Source organism: Phalacrocorax aristotelis, chromosome 18, assembly GCF_949628215.1.
Source record: "Phalacrocorax aristotelis chromosome 18, bGulAri2.1, whole genome shotgun sequence".
Taxonomy (NCBI): Eukaryota; Metazoa; Chordata; class Aves; order Suliformes; family Phalacrocoracidae; genus Phalacrocorax; species Phalacrocorax aristotelis.
Genome location: NC_134293.1, coordinates 2,849,043 through 2,865,617, shown reverse-complemented (window position 1 = coordinate 2,865,617; position 16,575 = coordinate 2,849,043). Strand labels below are relative to the sequence as shown.

Genomic DNA, 16,575 nt, shown 5'->3' with positions numbered 1-16,575 from the left:
GGACCCTGATTGTCAAACCAGAGCGAGTGACAAGCCTTGGGAGGCCACGGGGACAGCACTTGACAGAATGACAATCGGCGCTGCTTTATGCTTAGTGGTTACAACATGGAAAACCTTCCACGGAGGGGCTGAGAAGCAGACCTGTGCCCTCTGCCATCACCAGCACAAGGTACCAAAGAGGGGCTAGACAAAAAACAACTTTCAAGTGCAGAATACAGTTACGCCTCAGCTGTACGAATCACCATTCCACTGGCTGGATTATTTTCTTTCCTCACTGGAGCCAGCCCAAGGATCTGGAGAGTATCCACAACCTGGGAATAGAAAAAAACTTTTTACTGTTTCAAGAATGGCAAGCAGTTGTTACTGAGCCAAAGCTTTATTGTTTCCAGTAGTAAACATAAACAACATAAACATAACAACATAAAAATTGTGAAGGATGGGGATGAGAACAACAAAATAATAAAAGAAATACAAACAACCAGAGCAGACTGACTCTATTCACTGAGCCCTTCTTGCCCACCTTGAGCCAACAAAAAAGGCAGTCAACTGGTACAGGTTTTGGATAATATTCCAGCCAAAGCTACAAAACACAACCAAGAGAGATGCAACTAAGAAAAGAGTGTTCTTTAGTAGAAAATATGTGCACAGAGCTGTGGATGTTCCTCTACCATATTCCTATGTGGGAGATCCCATTCTCCTGGGCTAGACCTTTCCCTCGGCCCAAGAGGAGTCTTTCCATAGATGACTGAATGGTTCTGGTTCGAACTCAGGTGGAATTACTCCATGGAGGTAAAATATAGAGGTAAGAAAGAAAGGTTTCCAGTCTCATCAGTACAAAAGCAGTCCCAAATTTATCTCTGAAATTGTTGTATAAAACCTAGTCTCAGTTAAAAATGAAACTCATGCCTCAAAGTGGCATAGTAAGCTAGCAAGCACTACCAGGTTCCTGTGCAGAGCCGGCAACCCACAGTGGTAAACAGCCCTAAAAAGCAAGGGTGGGGGTGAGAACATGACTGACCTGCCTGCACAGCCGAGGAATGAAGCACAAGAAAGACAAGACATTCAATTTTTAAAAATATTTCCAATTCATATAGAATTTTTGATGAGAAAGTAACAGGCTTAAAGAAAATTGAGTCAATTTTTAAGAGGTTTTTTTTCTGTCTCCTTGTACAGAATTAACTTAGGCTGGCAGGCCAGGCTGGCTGAGGCACTGCAGTAATGACAGCATGAGCAAGACAGCCTCAGTAGGACTGTCAAACGCTCCAAGGCAAGACAAGACTTTTTTGGTGGCAAAACACTTCTAAAATTGAAGACCCTACAGCTCTCAGAAGAAACAGCATAACTTCAGTCTGAAATCATACCAGCATTTCAGCAAAAGCTGACTTTTGGATTTACTTTTTCAGAAACAGCTAATAATTTTGGCATCGCCCCTTTCAGCGATGCACCTGGTTGAGTCACAGTGGCCAGGTTTAAATGACACAGACCAAGACATGAAGCATCCCTCAGTGGAGAACAACCTCATCCCTTGCTCTCTTCAACACCAATGTTGTGAAGCCCACGTTCAGTGGTTTCTCTTTATGCCATCTCCAAGAGCCCACATCATCCAAAGGTTTTGTTTTCATTTTTAAAAGGGCAGAAACACATCATGGAGGAGGAGCTGGAAGGATTTTTCCAGCAACTTGCCATAGCGCGTTAGCTGGAAAAGCAGTAAGGGAACGCTCTGTTGGACCATGTTCATTTAGAAAGAAAGTCAAGGATTGATTTCTGATCTCCTGTTACGAGTGTTCCAGCACCCAATCTCGTTTATCTTCATACTGCAGCCATTTGTAAGAGCATATACTGCATGCGCACAAAGCGCCCAGCAGCAAAGGAGAACCGAACGAGTAATAACCAAGGCAAAAGGTTGACGTTAACAGGCACAAATTGCCTTTAAATCCATGATTTCAGAGGGAACTTTTCGGAATTCTTTGTTTCTTCAGCAAAAGAGGGGTCAGATTCAAAGCATTTAATAAAAATCCACAGACTCCTACTTGCCTAGTATGGGTTTTGTTAAACCCTTCAGTGATCTAATTGCTCTAGAGATGTCAGGTAATTTGATTATTCTCATCTGTCAGGCCTTGGAGGGAAATTGGCCATATCAGAGAATAAGCAGGACTGGGGCACACAGCCTTCTGCAACCTGACTCATAATGACACCATCACAGTCAGCCAGATGCTCGAGACTTGCAGGAAAAGAAAAAAGGCCCCTGCTCACGCAAGAGATGACAAGGTGCGTACGCGGGAGAAGAATCTGCGGAGCTTAACAAGATAAAGTAATTTGAAAGCTTTTATCCAATTTGGGTACACAAAGGCAGCCAGCTGGGCCGTGGGGTGGTGGGTGTCCCCTCACCAGGAGCTGCAGCACACAGACGCTGCCCATGACCCCACCACCAAAGGATGGCCCTCACCACAGGACACACAGGCCACTGCACAGCCAGAACCAAAAAATGCGCAGCAAACTTTTTTGAGTGTTTCTTTACTAACTGAAGTGTCTCCCTGAGCGGACAGACCTATCACAGAGAGAGACCTCAGTGGAAGTGAATGGGAGCACAACTTTACCAGCTGATTCAGGATGCCCTCACCCAACTCATACCAACTCAAACCAGAACAACGATGACAAGAAACACACGGGGTGACGCCCTGGGCCCATGAGAGTCAAGTGCAAATCAGAGCCCCCATCTCACCCTTGTGCTTCACAGAGGGAAATTCACCCCTGGGCTCCTCGCAACCCACTTCAGGGATGTAAGGGTGAATTGCCCTTTCTCCTGAAGACTGCAAAGCCAGGAGCTGAACCCAGAGCTGGGCTTGGCAAGCCAGGAACAGCGGAGGCGGCACGCATGTCTGCAGCTCCAGTGAGCACTTTGTCTGCCGCTTTCAACAAGCACAGGTCTGGACCCCACGGCAGCACCACGCTCCTCTCCGAGCAGCACCCCGAAGCACGTGTCAGTCAGCAGAAGCTGAAACCAGACCAAACCAAACCAGTGAGGCAGGGAGGACAGGCAGGCGTTTCCCCAGGTCCCAGCATGTTGCTAAAGCCTGTGCGAGAGCTGGCACCATAAAGCCACCGCCGGCCACAGTTGCTGTCTGGAGTGAGGTCTACAGGAGTGGGCAAGGGGTGACCGCTGGATCCAAGCAAAGCAGCTCCATCTTCATCTTCATCAGCAACATGTTCTGGTGTGGACGCACCATTTGCCTTCAAAATATAGAAAGACAAAAGTTTTGTTTGGAAAGAAGTGAAGGGGAGAGACTTGACAAAGTTATTTTACATTGCTTTTACATGCTCAGTGCCATTTTAAGAGCTTCCTAAAAATAATAGCGAAGAGAACGTCTGTGCATCATTACTCCACACTCTGTCAGCAGTCAGGGCCCATTAAACTTTATTAAAGAAAGAAAAGACACGGAAAGAAATGGGGACAGAAGGAAGAAGAAAGAGTTGAACTGCTAAAACTGGTCCTCTGGTACATGGGTCCCTCAAAGGGCCAAGACAGACACAAAGCCAAGCCTCAGCTCTCAGAGGTTTCCAGACCAGGTGACAGCATCCATGTGCCACGGAGCAGGTCCTCCGCGTGATCCTCCTGCCCTCCGCATGCCTGGGCTGCGGACAGGAGCCGCAGCAGAACGTACGCCTTGCCTGTGGCTGGGGAAGGGCGCAGGACAGCAATGCGCTGCTGCAGAAGGCGCTCTGGCTCACGTCAGCTAAACGAACGTGAGCTAATCACTTCAGCAGTCCCTGGCAAAACTCAAGGTCTGCCGGGACACGCTGCTTCCAGTGCACGGGGTGAAATGCAGGGCTGGCAACAAGGAGAGCTCTAAGGCAGTGGTGGGTCAGTACTAACCTCTCCCCCTCTTCGCTGAACTGACGGGGGCACAAATTACATTGACTGCTGGAGAAAGGACACGGGATGTTTCCAGTCAGTGCCGTTCAAGGCACAGGGAGTCCTGCAAATTCCTCCCACCAGCTACTGGCCGACATCCCAGTTGCAAGCCAACCTTCCAAGTCATAAAACCTCTCAACATGTTTACAAAGACTCCAAAATCCAGACTTTTAACTTCTATATTACTGACTTGCCATGCTTTTTCCTTTACACTTTGTTTTGAAAGATTACATCAACTATTGCCCTCAGTGCTTTGTACAAAATGCTGAATAGAAAGTTGGAGGTGTGAGGAGTAAACGTATTGCAGAGGGCAGAGAATAAGTCTAAGGACATGGGGGCAGAAGGCCAGACAGGCTGTTTGATCAAAGGCCAAAGCACAGACCTCTGCAATGTGAAAGGAGGCACAAAAATAGGAGCTTCATCTTCTGCAGCAGACTTGTTTCTAGATATATTGAGTGAAAGAGGCAAGAGAATGAGTCTTTGTCATTCCTCTATTTTCAGGGGAAAAGTCTTCAATTTAAAACTCCATAAAGAATTACAGAAATAGTGAAAGTAATTTATTTTTTAGGTACTCAAGCCTTTATTCACTTAACTTCAAGGTGGAATCAAAAGAGCTGAAAATGTTTTGGTTCTACCACTTGAGGACGAAAATATTTTAATTCCTTAAAACACGGAAAGGGGCATATGCTTCGTCTGAGGTTCATATTTACAAACGCATTCTATCTAGAATGCAAACCTTGAATCATTTCCTAACGCTGTCACTACCCGAAGCCATGTTTTATTTATAAATACAGCAGAGCCATTAGGTGCTCTGCAGTACCAATACAAGGAGGCAGAGGCGGCTCAAAGCTTCTCAGCCATGAAGGCACAATTCAATTTTTTCACTTTGTGGAAGAGGGACAACTCATCCTCCTTGGCAGCAGGAAAACTCAATCCCATGGCAGTGGCAGCAAGCTTTGAGCAACAGGCAGCAAACAGCGGTGCCCAAAGATTGATGAGGCAGCCAGTGCAGGAGGCAGAGGCTTGGAGGGGAGAGGCTGGCTGTGGGTGAGGGTCTCTCCTCCACATCTAACCCCTCCTCTTCCTTCCTATCCTGTGCCCTCAGTGCAGGCAGAGGCCGAAGGCAGAGGGAGGAACAACAGGGCTCGCAAGCACAGCTTCTTCACGCAGTTGCTCCCCTATTTCAGCCCCGCTACAAAGCCAGCCCTGGAAGACTGTGCTGTTTGGCTGCAGCTCACATGGATGAGGGAATGAGCGGTCTGAAAACATTTAAGCAATTTTCTTACCAAGCAGAGGAAAACAAAAGTCACCTCCCCAAAGACCGCCATGAAGAAAGTCATTAAAGAAATTACTGTCCCATTTGGAGCCTAATTACTGTTAGGACCATTTTTTTTCCTACATAGAATGGAGTAGTTAGACCCACTGAAGCAAAATGTCACCTCATCATCATCCCTGAGGGAGCAAAACAGACATCTGAGAAACAGAAGGGAAGAAAAAAAAAAAAAGAAGTTAATGCTTTAACTTCAAAGATGCCCCGAGAATTTCCTGCCACAAAAATAATGCAGAATGGCTCTGCCTGTCTCATGTATTAACAGCTTGCATATTTATGAGCAAAAGTTGATGCCTACCCCAGCCAGGGAGGCACTGAGCCACAGTGAGAGTGACACCACCTCATTTCTAAATCTAGTCAATTCCTGAAAGACAGGGCATAAATCTCCCCAAACTAAGGGAGCTGGAAGCAGCATTTCCTGCCCATGGCTCTCAGCTCCAGGCCCTTTTCTCAGCTCTGCTCAGCCTCTCCCAGCATGACAGCTACAAGGCAAGCAGCCAAAGGCAGGTATCCAGAAGCTACAGCTTCAGCACCCTGGGAGAGGGGTCCAGGCTGGACCTGCTGACCTCTGGAGGTCCTTCCAGCCCATCTCACCCTGTGATTGCAAACCACAACATTTCTTATACCCCACCAGGTGTTGCCATCATCGTCTCCGCTCCCAGACTCAGCAACACCACTGTTTCACTCCCAGCTGCTGTACTGCTCTTTAAGTATTAATGATTTAGGCAACAAACTGACAAACAAGCAGAGATGGCGAGACCGTGATTTGCACTCAGATCTATGCTGCTCATTCATTAGCTTATCTTGTGACTCTTTCTAAACCTCCTCTTTTAAGCACAAAGTAGAGCCTTCTCCAGCCCCGCAGCCCATGCCAAGCTCAGCCACCACTCCCTACCAGCAAGCTGTTCAGGTCACCCACAGAATACCAGACACGATTGAACCGCTCCTTGGAAGACACTGAGGACCCCATTAACTGAGATCCACCAAAGCAGAACTTGCTCCTGACCTGAGGAGAGATGCCTTTTGCTCTTAATTCATCCCCTGCAGAAGCCAGGTCCAAGGTCAAAGATGTTATCTTTGTTAAAAGCTCTCCATAGGCTAATGAAAGCTACTGTAAGATATTGATGCTTTCTTTGTTTAATTCTCTTTAATATTCTCTTTCTTTAATAAAAATGTCATAATTAACAATAGGGAGGATTTTACTCCTTTTTAACTGAGGCACCTCTTAACGTATCGGCTGTACAGCCAGAACAGGGCGAATCACCTCCCTAGATGGGGGCAAGTAAGGGGAAAAATAAAGATTGTGCTTCTTTCCAGTGTGCAAAGTTCATTCTCTTTAAGATGCAACATTCTCCAGGAAAACCAGCACATGACCTTCCTAACAGCTATCACATAAGAGCAGGCACCTCCAGGAACCAGAGCTTCCAAAGAAGAAGAGACACCAGACCCTCAGAAAACAATACTTTTGAAAGGGTTTGAAAGCAGGTGCTAAAAAAAAAAATAATAAAAAACTGGCAGCCTCTCAACTCGCCACTCTCTTCTGCAACTTTGGCTCATGGGCTGAAGTTGCCTAAATCCCACTGCAGCTCTGACAATGAGTCATTTTATGACAAACCCAAGGCTTCATTATCTGCCTCACCAAACCCCAGCCGGAGCCGATGCAACAGACTGAAAACCTACAAACTCTTCTTAATAGCTCCTTGTTTTCCCTTGGCCGCACAACCATGCTGTTGTCTTGGCCTTCAGGCTTAAAGAGCTAAGGACTATGAGAGCAGCTGCATTTGCAGTACCACTCCCTAAATCCCTGTTCTGGCTGTGGCCTGGGATTTAAGGATGCTAAAGTGTTCTGCAAAGTCACACTTGAGAGCAGAATTAGAGCAGAGGTGAGAAACAGAAGTGAAAAGAAAGTCACGGGTAGAACAACACCCGAGGTGCTAATATGAAGCAAAAATTGCTCCCAACACAGTGTTGCAGAGCGTTTTGGAAAAGGTATAGCAAGATCTCCCCTTAATGTCCTCAGTCTGCAACGGAGGATCAGCAATTTAAAAGAGAAAGGATCTTTGCCCCTTGCTCTGCTTTTGGGTCCGAGCAGAGCACAGTGACCGTCCCACAGGCAGGGAGATGCAGTGAAGAGTTTTGCCAGTCTTGACATAAAGCACCCGCCACCTCCACCATGCTCTAAAGAGACAAACAGCAGGAGCGGCCTCTGATCCAAATAAAGAAAGGGAGAGGCACTGCCACTTGTCCCGGGGCTCCCACCATTTGCATGCCGCAGACCTCCAGCATCCCAGAGCACGTGAACCTCTCTGCAGAGCAAGACACTTCCTGCAGGGCTGGTTTTGCTCTTCTCTATTTTCTGCTCTTGCCAGGCTGCTGGCAAAGCATGGGAGCATTCACAGTTGCAGCCTCCTGGATGTCTGATCTGCTCAAACCACTGGCCACGGAGCTGCACAGAAGATGAGGCCACGTGAGTCGTATCGCTGCATAATGCTGATTACTAAATTCATACGTAATGGATCATGATTGCCAATAGTTCGCTGCACAGATCACATTGTGGCAGCATCTCTCCAGCCGGGCACATTAAGTGCTCTCAGAGTAAATGAACGCCAACCATGCTCACCCCTGCTGCTCACCTGCTGCATGGAGGCAAGGCCACATCCCAAACAGGTCGGAGGGAAAGCAAAGTCCCCCTCCCTCTCCTCCCCACCTTGAAATGCTGAAGATGACCTACGCTGTGGGGCAGAGCATACAGCCACGGCAAACACGACAGGAGCACATCACGTGCCTCCCACAACACACTCAGGTTCCAGCTTCACCTCTCTGCAGACACCTTTGGTTGAGTCTCAAACGCTGCCACATGAGCCTTCGCCAGCACCCATGCTGCAGAAGGGAGTGTGAGGTCTAATGCCGGCACAGGACAGGCTCGAAGACAGGCCAGCCGCTCTGTAGCCCATCCTGCCGCCTTCTGTGGCAGCAGAGCCATAGCTGTAGTGCCACCCAACTCTCTGAGCCCGCAGCAGCTCCCTGGCCCAGCAGGATGCTTGGCCGGCAGCTGGTTCTCGGACACAACATGACACAGAGAACCCTGCCTGCTGCCACTCTCCATTAGCTCCCAAGCCTGCGTCTGCTGACTCTGCAACCACCGCCAGCTTCTTTCTCCCCCCCCCAGAAATACTCGCTGCTGTCTCCCAGCCTCCCTCCCCCGGCTCCAGGGGCTGCACCATCCTACCAAGGCACTCGCTGCTGCAAGCGCCAAAAACAAAGCAGCCCCTTCTGCAGGAAGACTGGGAAATAAACGACCCCAGACATAATAAAGATCTTTACAGATATTCTCTAGTCAGCCAACCTGGCTTAACCTTTTCCTTAGCAGAATCCTCTCTACGTCTCAGGGACTATTTTAACTGGGCTCATGAGATTACTATAGTTTTCATTTTTTAAAATATATGTCCATGCTGCCTGTCATTGATATCTCTCCCCTGCCTAGCAAGGACAGATGTCACTGGAAAGTGGAAAGCGTTGACCCTTTGTGCCAAGCTTTGCATATACGTTTTTTAGCTGGAAAAAGGCATTTTCTGCCTCTGAGATATGGTTTGTACTGTCATGACCAGGCAGCAGTTAGTTTGAACAGATGGCAGGAAAGCTCTGAAGTGCTAAGCGCTATACAAACACACCGTCCAGGTGTGCATCCATCCAGACTTCACCACGGCCATGTAGCACCAGCACCCAAGGGGTCACACCCACTGTCCACCACCACCCACTCCGTTCCCACAGAACACCCTGCTGCTCCGCTCCCATAGGCATCAGAGCCAACACACAACGGGAATCAGCTGTCTCTAATGCCACAGCCAACAGGGCCTTAAAATGAACCGCCCAGTCTGGGGCAGCGCTGTAATCCAGAGAGAGGATGGACAGAGCAGAAGTATCCCTCATCTGGTTTGCTTTGTAAAAACTAAAAAATTAAAACTGTGAATCGCTGAAACTTAGCAAGGGAGGGAAGCGCACAGAAACAATTTTATGCTGGCTATTTCTAGTGGGAAGTGTGGGGAGGGGGACTATGACTCCACGTTGCACTAAAGGATAAACCTGCTCTCTCTAATCCAATTTACGCCTCAACATGCACAGCACAAAACAGGCTCAGGAACAAAAGGAGTGGCAGTTCACAGGGCAGCAGGAACACTCCGGAGGGAGCGGCACTAAACGATAACTTAAGGGGTTATTGAATAGATTAGCGGGAACTGCAGAGAGAACACATTTGCATCTCTTTCAGCTGCTCCAGATCAGATGTGATAGCAGCCTCTGCTCTCAGTCACTTAATTGTTCCAAGGTTGTTGAGGGGGAAAAAGTGTCTGGATTTTTTTTTTTTTTTGCACTGCAGAGTTCTGGGAAGAGCCATGCTTGGCTTTAAGAGCCATCTAACATTAGGAAAATTTTTATTCAGTCTCATAAAGCTGCTGGACTTCTGCTTTGCTTTAGTAAAAGCTCAATTTGTTCTGCTGCCTCTGCAGGGCAGACAGGAGCTCTGGACCTTTGCAGGGGACAGAGCCAGGCTACTGCTGCTCGGGGAGGTGGGTGGAGGCAGCTCCCACCCCAGACAATTACTCATGTTGCAGACTAGATTCTGTACGTGGGGAAGCGGGAAGGAGTGAGCTGTAATGCTGTGACAGCATCCGCCGTAAGGAAAGCAGCAGGGAAAGGTGATCCCGGGCTGCAGCTTTGCCAGGTGTGCCTCTGAGAAAGCTGTGCTTCGAGGGAAGTCAGCCCCAAAAGCATGGATCTGCCCAGAGAGGAGGTTCTGCTTACCAGGGACTCTGCTGCCAACATCACTGTCGCGCCCATCCGCCGGCTGGTCTCCCTGGCAGCTCTCCATGGCGCTGAGGGCAGCCCCCTGCTCGCCGCATCTCCCGGAGAGGGCAGGGGGGTGGGTGCTCCCCAGCGCCCTGCCCATGGCCTGGCTGGGTTCCCTGATGGGTGCTGTAGGGACACAACAGAGAGATGCTGCTGTGGGAGGGAGAAGTGGGTGCAGACGCTGGGGCATATCCTGAGAGAGCAGCAGCCTCTCCACTCCCAGCCAGGCACCCTTAGGAACAGGGTCAAGATGGCACCGCCGATTCCAGTGCTCTAAAGTCAGGAGTGAAGAGCTGGCTGGAGATGTGCTGCCAGGCAGCCAGGAGCAGCTCCCAGCTGCAAGGGCAGACCCTGAAAAGCTGCAGGCAATGGAGCGACCCACCAACAGTTTGACCCATTGATACCATTCCAGTGAGAAAGGCCCATATGCTCACCTGGCACAGCTAAATCCAGCGGGCTGCACCTGTGTAGGGCAGGCAAGCAGCTGAGCCAAAACCCACGGTACCAAGAGCCAACATTCAAGCACTTTGCACTTCCCACCCTCTAACTACAAGGAACAGCAAATCCTCACCCAGTCCTGCTTGGTGCTTCCTGCCTTGAGAGCCTTTTGAACCCACAGGTAAAGGCTTGTCATCCAGGCTGGAGGAACTGAACTCCGAGTCACTCTCGCTGTCGCTAGAAACCACTGCAGAAAAGACTGGGGGGGAGGAGACGAGAGAGACAGTTATTCACAATGTTCATAACACTTACCAAAGAGGGTGCCAGATGGATCCAAATAAAACATGAACAAATGCTGACTTGCTGCTCATGTTCTCCTTCTCCAAAAGGAGCCCTACCTGCAGTTCCCCCACAGCTGTTCACTCTTCCTCTCAAACACAATGTGCTTTTATTTTTTACAGATGATTTATAACTCCACCACACACACTCCAGTGGTGCCAGCACCTCAGGCAGATGCACACACCACCAGTGCTTCTCTCCTAAAGCTGACTGGGACTATGGGGACCGCACCACTCCTGTGCTGCGCTTTGCTGCCCAAAGCTCCCTGCCACAAAGCCGAGAGCTCCGTGGCATGGCTGGCCTGGGAGCCGGGCTCTGCTCCCGCTAACTCCCGTGCCGGCACATAAGCGAGCCTCCTCCTCCTGCCATTCGCCATCTCCCACATGGGAGCGACACGCTAAGGGCTGGGCGAAAGCCTGGTTCCTGCTCAGCTGCAGGTGGAGAGGTCCCAGCTCCACCACAAGAGCATCCACATTTGAGTAACGTGGGGAGAGGGGCTCGCTTCCTTCAAGCCACATTTCAAGTGCAGCAGGGCCTCTGTGGAGGCTCCAGGATCTACAAGGAAAACACCAGATAAACACTGAGCACATCAAACAAAAAACCCTGCAGCAATTATACAAAGAACCAGCCTTATTAGCCCATCATCCATTCAGCAGTCACTCATCCCTATCAGTACACTGCCCAGAACTATATTACTCCTATGCCCCCAAGGCTTAAAAGGCAAGGGTGGCTCCTCTTCCTCAAGGAGGTTATTCCCCCATTTCAAGGCCACTTTTTTCCTTCTCCCCACCCCCCTCCCCGAATCCTGCCCCTAATTCTCCTGCCTTCCACCCTCCCTAGTTTCCACAAGAGCTGAAGCAGCCTCATTTTGCCAGACACAACTTCCCAAATTGGCAGGTTGTTTCCACTTTTCCATGCAATTATGCAAGTAGCTCTCCTGCTTATACCAGTGTAAAAGATAACTCGACTGCCAGCTGCTCTGGGTACAATGAGAAAGGTGTTTTTCCATCTCCTGGGTTTTTGTAATGATCTGATCTCAGAACAGAAATGACGGGACTGAGGAGGAAGGTAACTGGAAAACAGCTGTCTTTTGTTTGAAGGATTGCATCTAGAGCACTTCCCCATCTGACCAAGGCACGTACCAGCTCTCCTGGAAGTTCAAAAGCCATTTCAAACAGCGGGACACAATTTCTGGTGGAAAGTACAATACTGGCTCATGTGGAACAGAGTACACAACACCGCAACCTACAGCCTCTACTGTAGAAAAACGAAGCCCCAACTATTTCTTTATATTCATCAGTATATAGTTATAAGCTCACCTTTGTATGAAAAATGAGTTCTCTGTCCTGCCGCTGAACAAACTCCTTTGCCCCCCCACTGTGCTCATCCTCACAGTGCTGCCGTGTGCAGGAGGGCCGTGGGTGCAGTGGTACAAGGTGGCAACCATAGGGTAGCAGAGAGAGCCGTCAGTTCGTCTCTCTACATCAGCACTAAAATTCACTACACGTGGTTCACAGAGCTACAAAGCCTTTGATGCTGCCCCAGGCAGGAGGACGGGTATCCTTCCCCTTGCAAAGGCGAGCACAAGCTGTCAAACATTTCTGCCAAGGACCTCTGCAGATGCTCCTGTATTCAGGCAGTAATCTGTACTACACAAAATATTTGATTAAAAAAAAATTAATAACTAAAATAGTGCTTTTCTGGACTTAACACATCTGAGGATATTAAAGCTGACTGCCAGTGTTATTGCAAAGTGTTATTGAAGTTGCCCTGGCAGGCAGCTCCCCATGCACACCGTGCTGCTGGGAAGCGCTGTGCAGAGGGCAGACTGCCAGGCCCCCTGTTTGCTGCCCGTGCAGCTCTTCCCCCCCAGCACCAGCTCCTCCCGTGACTGCAGCTTTCTCCACCCAGCACCACCAGAACTGGGACCTCTCACCTGCGGGGAAAGGGACTGTGGGGCTGAGATAGGCAGAAAGCGAAGCCCCGTTATAAGCAGGGGGGCTGCACTTCTGGCTAAGCATTCTCAAAGCAAAGGTTTGGCTTTGGGCTTTGCTGTCTTAAAGACAGCTTCACTACTTCCCCAAAGCTCCCTGGGAGAGGTGGGGGACTTTATATAAATACCATTAATGACAGCCCATACATACCAGGCTCTTTGCTACAAAATCCAAATCTCAGCTGTAAGAATCATCTGACTGTCCCACTGCCCAATTCCCTCCGCAACTGTACTCCCATCCCACTTGGTCATCACCCTTTTTTGGCCTCCCAGATTCATAAATTCCATCACTTCAGAACAGCTCCTTCCTCCACGAATCCTTTAAAAATGCTAGAAGTCAGGATTTTTTTGGAGAAGGCCCCAGTACATCATTGGAGGTGACTTTAGCTGCCTTCCCTTCTGCCATTCACCAATGTGGAGAGGACCAGCACAGGAGGAAGAAAATATTAATGACATGAAGGCACTCACACCGCAGGAACAGCCCGGTCTGCTCTCATTTCCTCTGCTACCAATAAGAGTGTATTTTACCCACTGTACCAATGTTTCCCTTTAAGGTAATTTTTCTCCCAAAGCTCCCAGACCTTCTGCTGGCACTTTCCAGAGCCCAGAAGTCATAAATCTGGTGTTCCAGCAGTTGCTGATATATCAATAAGAGTCATTGGACAGCTGTACTTTCAGAGAATGTAACAGATTTATCCCCCTCCATCTCCAGCTGACTGGAAAAAAGCTCATTAAAAAATATGCTGAGATAAAACTTGCAAGAAAAGCAGTATTCCCACAGGGAACGGGTCACTCATGGAGGGCCTGAACCCTCGCGGCTGCTGCTGGAGCCCACAATCCCTCCAACACGTGGTTCAACCTCTAGGCTAGAGGTACCAGAGCCTCACGGCATGGAGAGCCACAGGGAACAGTGGAGGGCTGCAGGGTTGCACTCAACCCTAGCATCAGAGGATGTGGGGAGCTGTGCCAAGGCCAAGGGGAAAGGAGCACTTGGCTGGGGTTGAGCTCTAATATTAAATATGTTCATTTGGTATGGGCATGCCTGCGATGGAAAGAGCCAGCCACGCTCCCTCCTGCTGCCCATTGCGGGGCAGAGCTCATTTGCCGCACACACAAAGCTTGGCACTTCTTACAGCTGCCAAAAATACAGAAAGAACATGTGGGCACGAATGGACACCCTGCAGCAACAGCTCTGAACAGCTGCACACACCAGCACAGCCAAGACACACTGGATGAGCAGGCTGAGCACAAGCCCTCGAGCACGCAGCTCCCCTGCAAGCACCCGTATCATCAGCCTTTGCAAACATGACCTCTGGGGAGCGGGGAGGCTGACAGCTTCTGGCCACTGCGGGAGGGAGGGTCAGAGATTAAGAGTTTTATTACAACCCAAGTGTCTCACCGAGTGCAGCTCCCTTGCTAGATCACACCCAGCACTGGTCCCAGTTGCAGGGACATCTGCCAGCAGGAGGAGGGGATGGGACCCATCTGCTCTCCCCTTCAGAAGCAGCACACATGCAGCTTCAGTGCTGCCCAAACTTGTAGAGAAGTTGGATGACTCCTCAGTGGCCTGCAAAGTGCTTGACCTGCCCCAGCACTCTCCTCTCTGCTCCATCACTCAGGGATTTGGCCTCCACCGCACAGCTGCTGGACGGACCCGCTGCATCCCCCTGCCCAGGCACGGCTCCTGCGCCTCCAACAGCGCCGAGCCCAGTGTGTCGCATTGCTTGGCAACAGGACTGGAACACATTGCAACGGCAGAAACCACCAGAGACCGAGCAGAGCAGCAGGAAGCCCCCATGCCAAACAGTGCAATACCTCGGGGATCACACTTCTTTTTTTCCCACCCTGTTGCCTCACATTTTTTTCTGCAGAACTCAGAGTTCAGAGGAAGGAAAACCCTGCTGCTTATTGCTCCCCACCCCGTGACAGCCCTGTCCTGCCTGACCTGGTGCAGAAACCCACCCACATTCCAGCACATGGAGCAGAGCTGCTCCCCAGCACGAGGAATATTACTGCTATTCTCCCCATGACAATACATTTGTGCCTTAACTAATAGCAGAGTTCCCATGGCAACTGCTTGTTTATTACAGAAAAACTAAAGGCAACGGCAAATCCCAGTGTCAGCAAGCACGAGAGAAATAATGGGTGTGTAAAAATAAAACTTCTTTCTGGTGGGTTTGGCATTTCTTCCAAGAGGCATGTTCCTGCAGTCCCTCGGTCCCGCTGCCTTCCCGCCCTCCCGCAGCACACATAGTGAGAGTGGCTGGTACCCAGGGCCTGGCACTGATCCCCTCCTTCGGGGGGAAAAGGGACACTTGAGGTCTGCCCCATCCCTGCTGAATGACAGCTCCTGGCATGGAGGATGTCAAAGGGAAAACCGTGGCTCCTGTCTCCCAGGGACTGTGCTGGGACGGCTGCACCTGTGCTGGTCCCACCTGATTTGAATCCCTTAATGGCTGAGAGACAGCTCCTTCAGTGCCTGGGAGGTGACACACGGCTGGCCAAGATAACGGCAACCCCACCGAGAGCAGCCTGTCAGAGTCAGGCACGTTAAATGCCAGAGCTCGTTCTCGAGAACGTCCTGCCAAACAAGCAACAGGGCTTCACTCAGTGCCGAAAGGACGCATTCAGATGAATGCATACGAGGTGCGAGCTTACAAATGCTATCAGCCAGGCAGAGGTAAGGCAGGCTGCCTTGTCAGGCCCGGCCTCGCAAAGCTCTGTCCAGGCCCAGCCGCAGATTCACGCCGGCAATATCACAGCTACATCATCTCCACGAGGGAAGGCAGCTGCCCTGCACATTGCAGAGGTTTCAGATGACAAACAGCACAAGTCCCAGCAGCAGCAGATGAAAAAAAAGAGTTAAATGGGGGGGCAAGTTGTACAAGCTCCCAGCTTCAGAGATGAATTACAGCCCAAAGATCCCATTGAAAGCTGTCCAGAGGACAGGCGGCTTAACAGAGAAGGGCAACAAGGAAAGAAAGCACCAGAAAATAAAACCATAAATTAATCTTATCCAACCCACAGAAAAGCAGCCAGTCAAAAATCGGTGCACAGGGAGAAAGGCAGCTCGCTACTCACACCAAACCTGACTAAAGGCCACTTCGCTGTCTTCCACCTGCTCCTTTGCTGCTCCTGCCAGTATTTAGGGGGAAGCCTTCCCCCAAAACAAAACTCAACTAAAATGCTGAACTAAAAAGCAGGCCAGATCTGGGCTTAACATATAATGAGCCTTATAATATTTTCTGTACCACGTGAACAGAAAATACTTCATCGATCAGTTCATTTGCTAAGACAACTCCTTCCAAGCATCTCCTGGAGAGAAGCACAACCATCTATTGCTGATCTAATTTGTCTTTAATTACAGAAGTTACAGTAGGGATGGGAGTGCTTTCCTAGCTGGGGCCTGAAGAGAAGGTTTGTAAACCCGACTCTCCTGAGTCCTCTTTATTAAAAGGTTATTTCCCCCTGCACTACTGATAAGATTTATCTTGATGTGTAAGCGTGTGCTGCTGGTACACTGAAGAGGTCTTCTCCAGTTGCGGGGATCTAATAGCAAAAGACAGAAGGGGAGAGAGGCCAGACAGTTCTGCTAATCCACACCAGAAAGAAATGAAGAGAAATCAAGGCAGACTGGCAGCAGTTTTAATTCTGCGCTTTCCCCCCAGCTGGCTCTCGGCACAGCAGCGGAGTGGGCATACGACTGAAGAGAGGGGA

At 49.7% G+C, this 16,575-nt stretch overlaps 1 protein-coding gene across 7 annotated transcripts in view; it reads right to left on the bottom strand.

The window, feature by feature from the left end:
• Nucleotides 1–357: 357 nt before the first annotated feature.
• The window catches only part of RPH3AL (rabphilin 3A like (without C2 domains)), a 42,230-nt gene continuing 26,012 nt past the window's right edge, over nt 358–16,575 (bottom strand). For 6 of the 7 annotated variants that reach the window (XM_075112792.1, XM_075112794.1, XM_075112797.1 and 3 more), the window contains 2 exons: nt 10,660–10,773; nt 9,615–10,214 (listed from right to left, as the gene is read on the bottom strand). In XM_075112792.1, the coding sequence (XP_074968893.1) occupies nt 9,724–10,214; nt 10,660–10,773 (605 nt within the window). In that variant the 3' untranslated portion in view covers nt 9,615–9,723. Of the gene's footprint in view, nt 3,232–9,614; nt 10,215–10,659; nt 10,774–16,575 lie in introns of those variants that run through there. The other variant, XM_075112796.1, reaches the window with a different exon arrangement.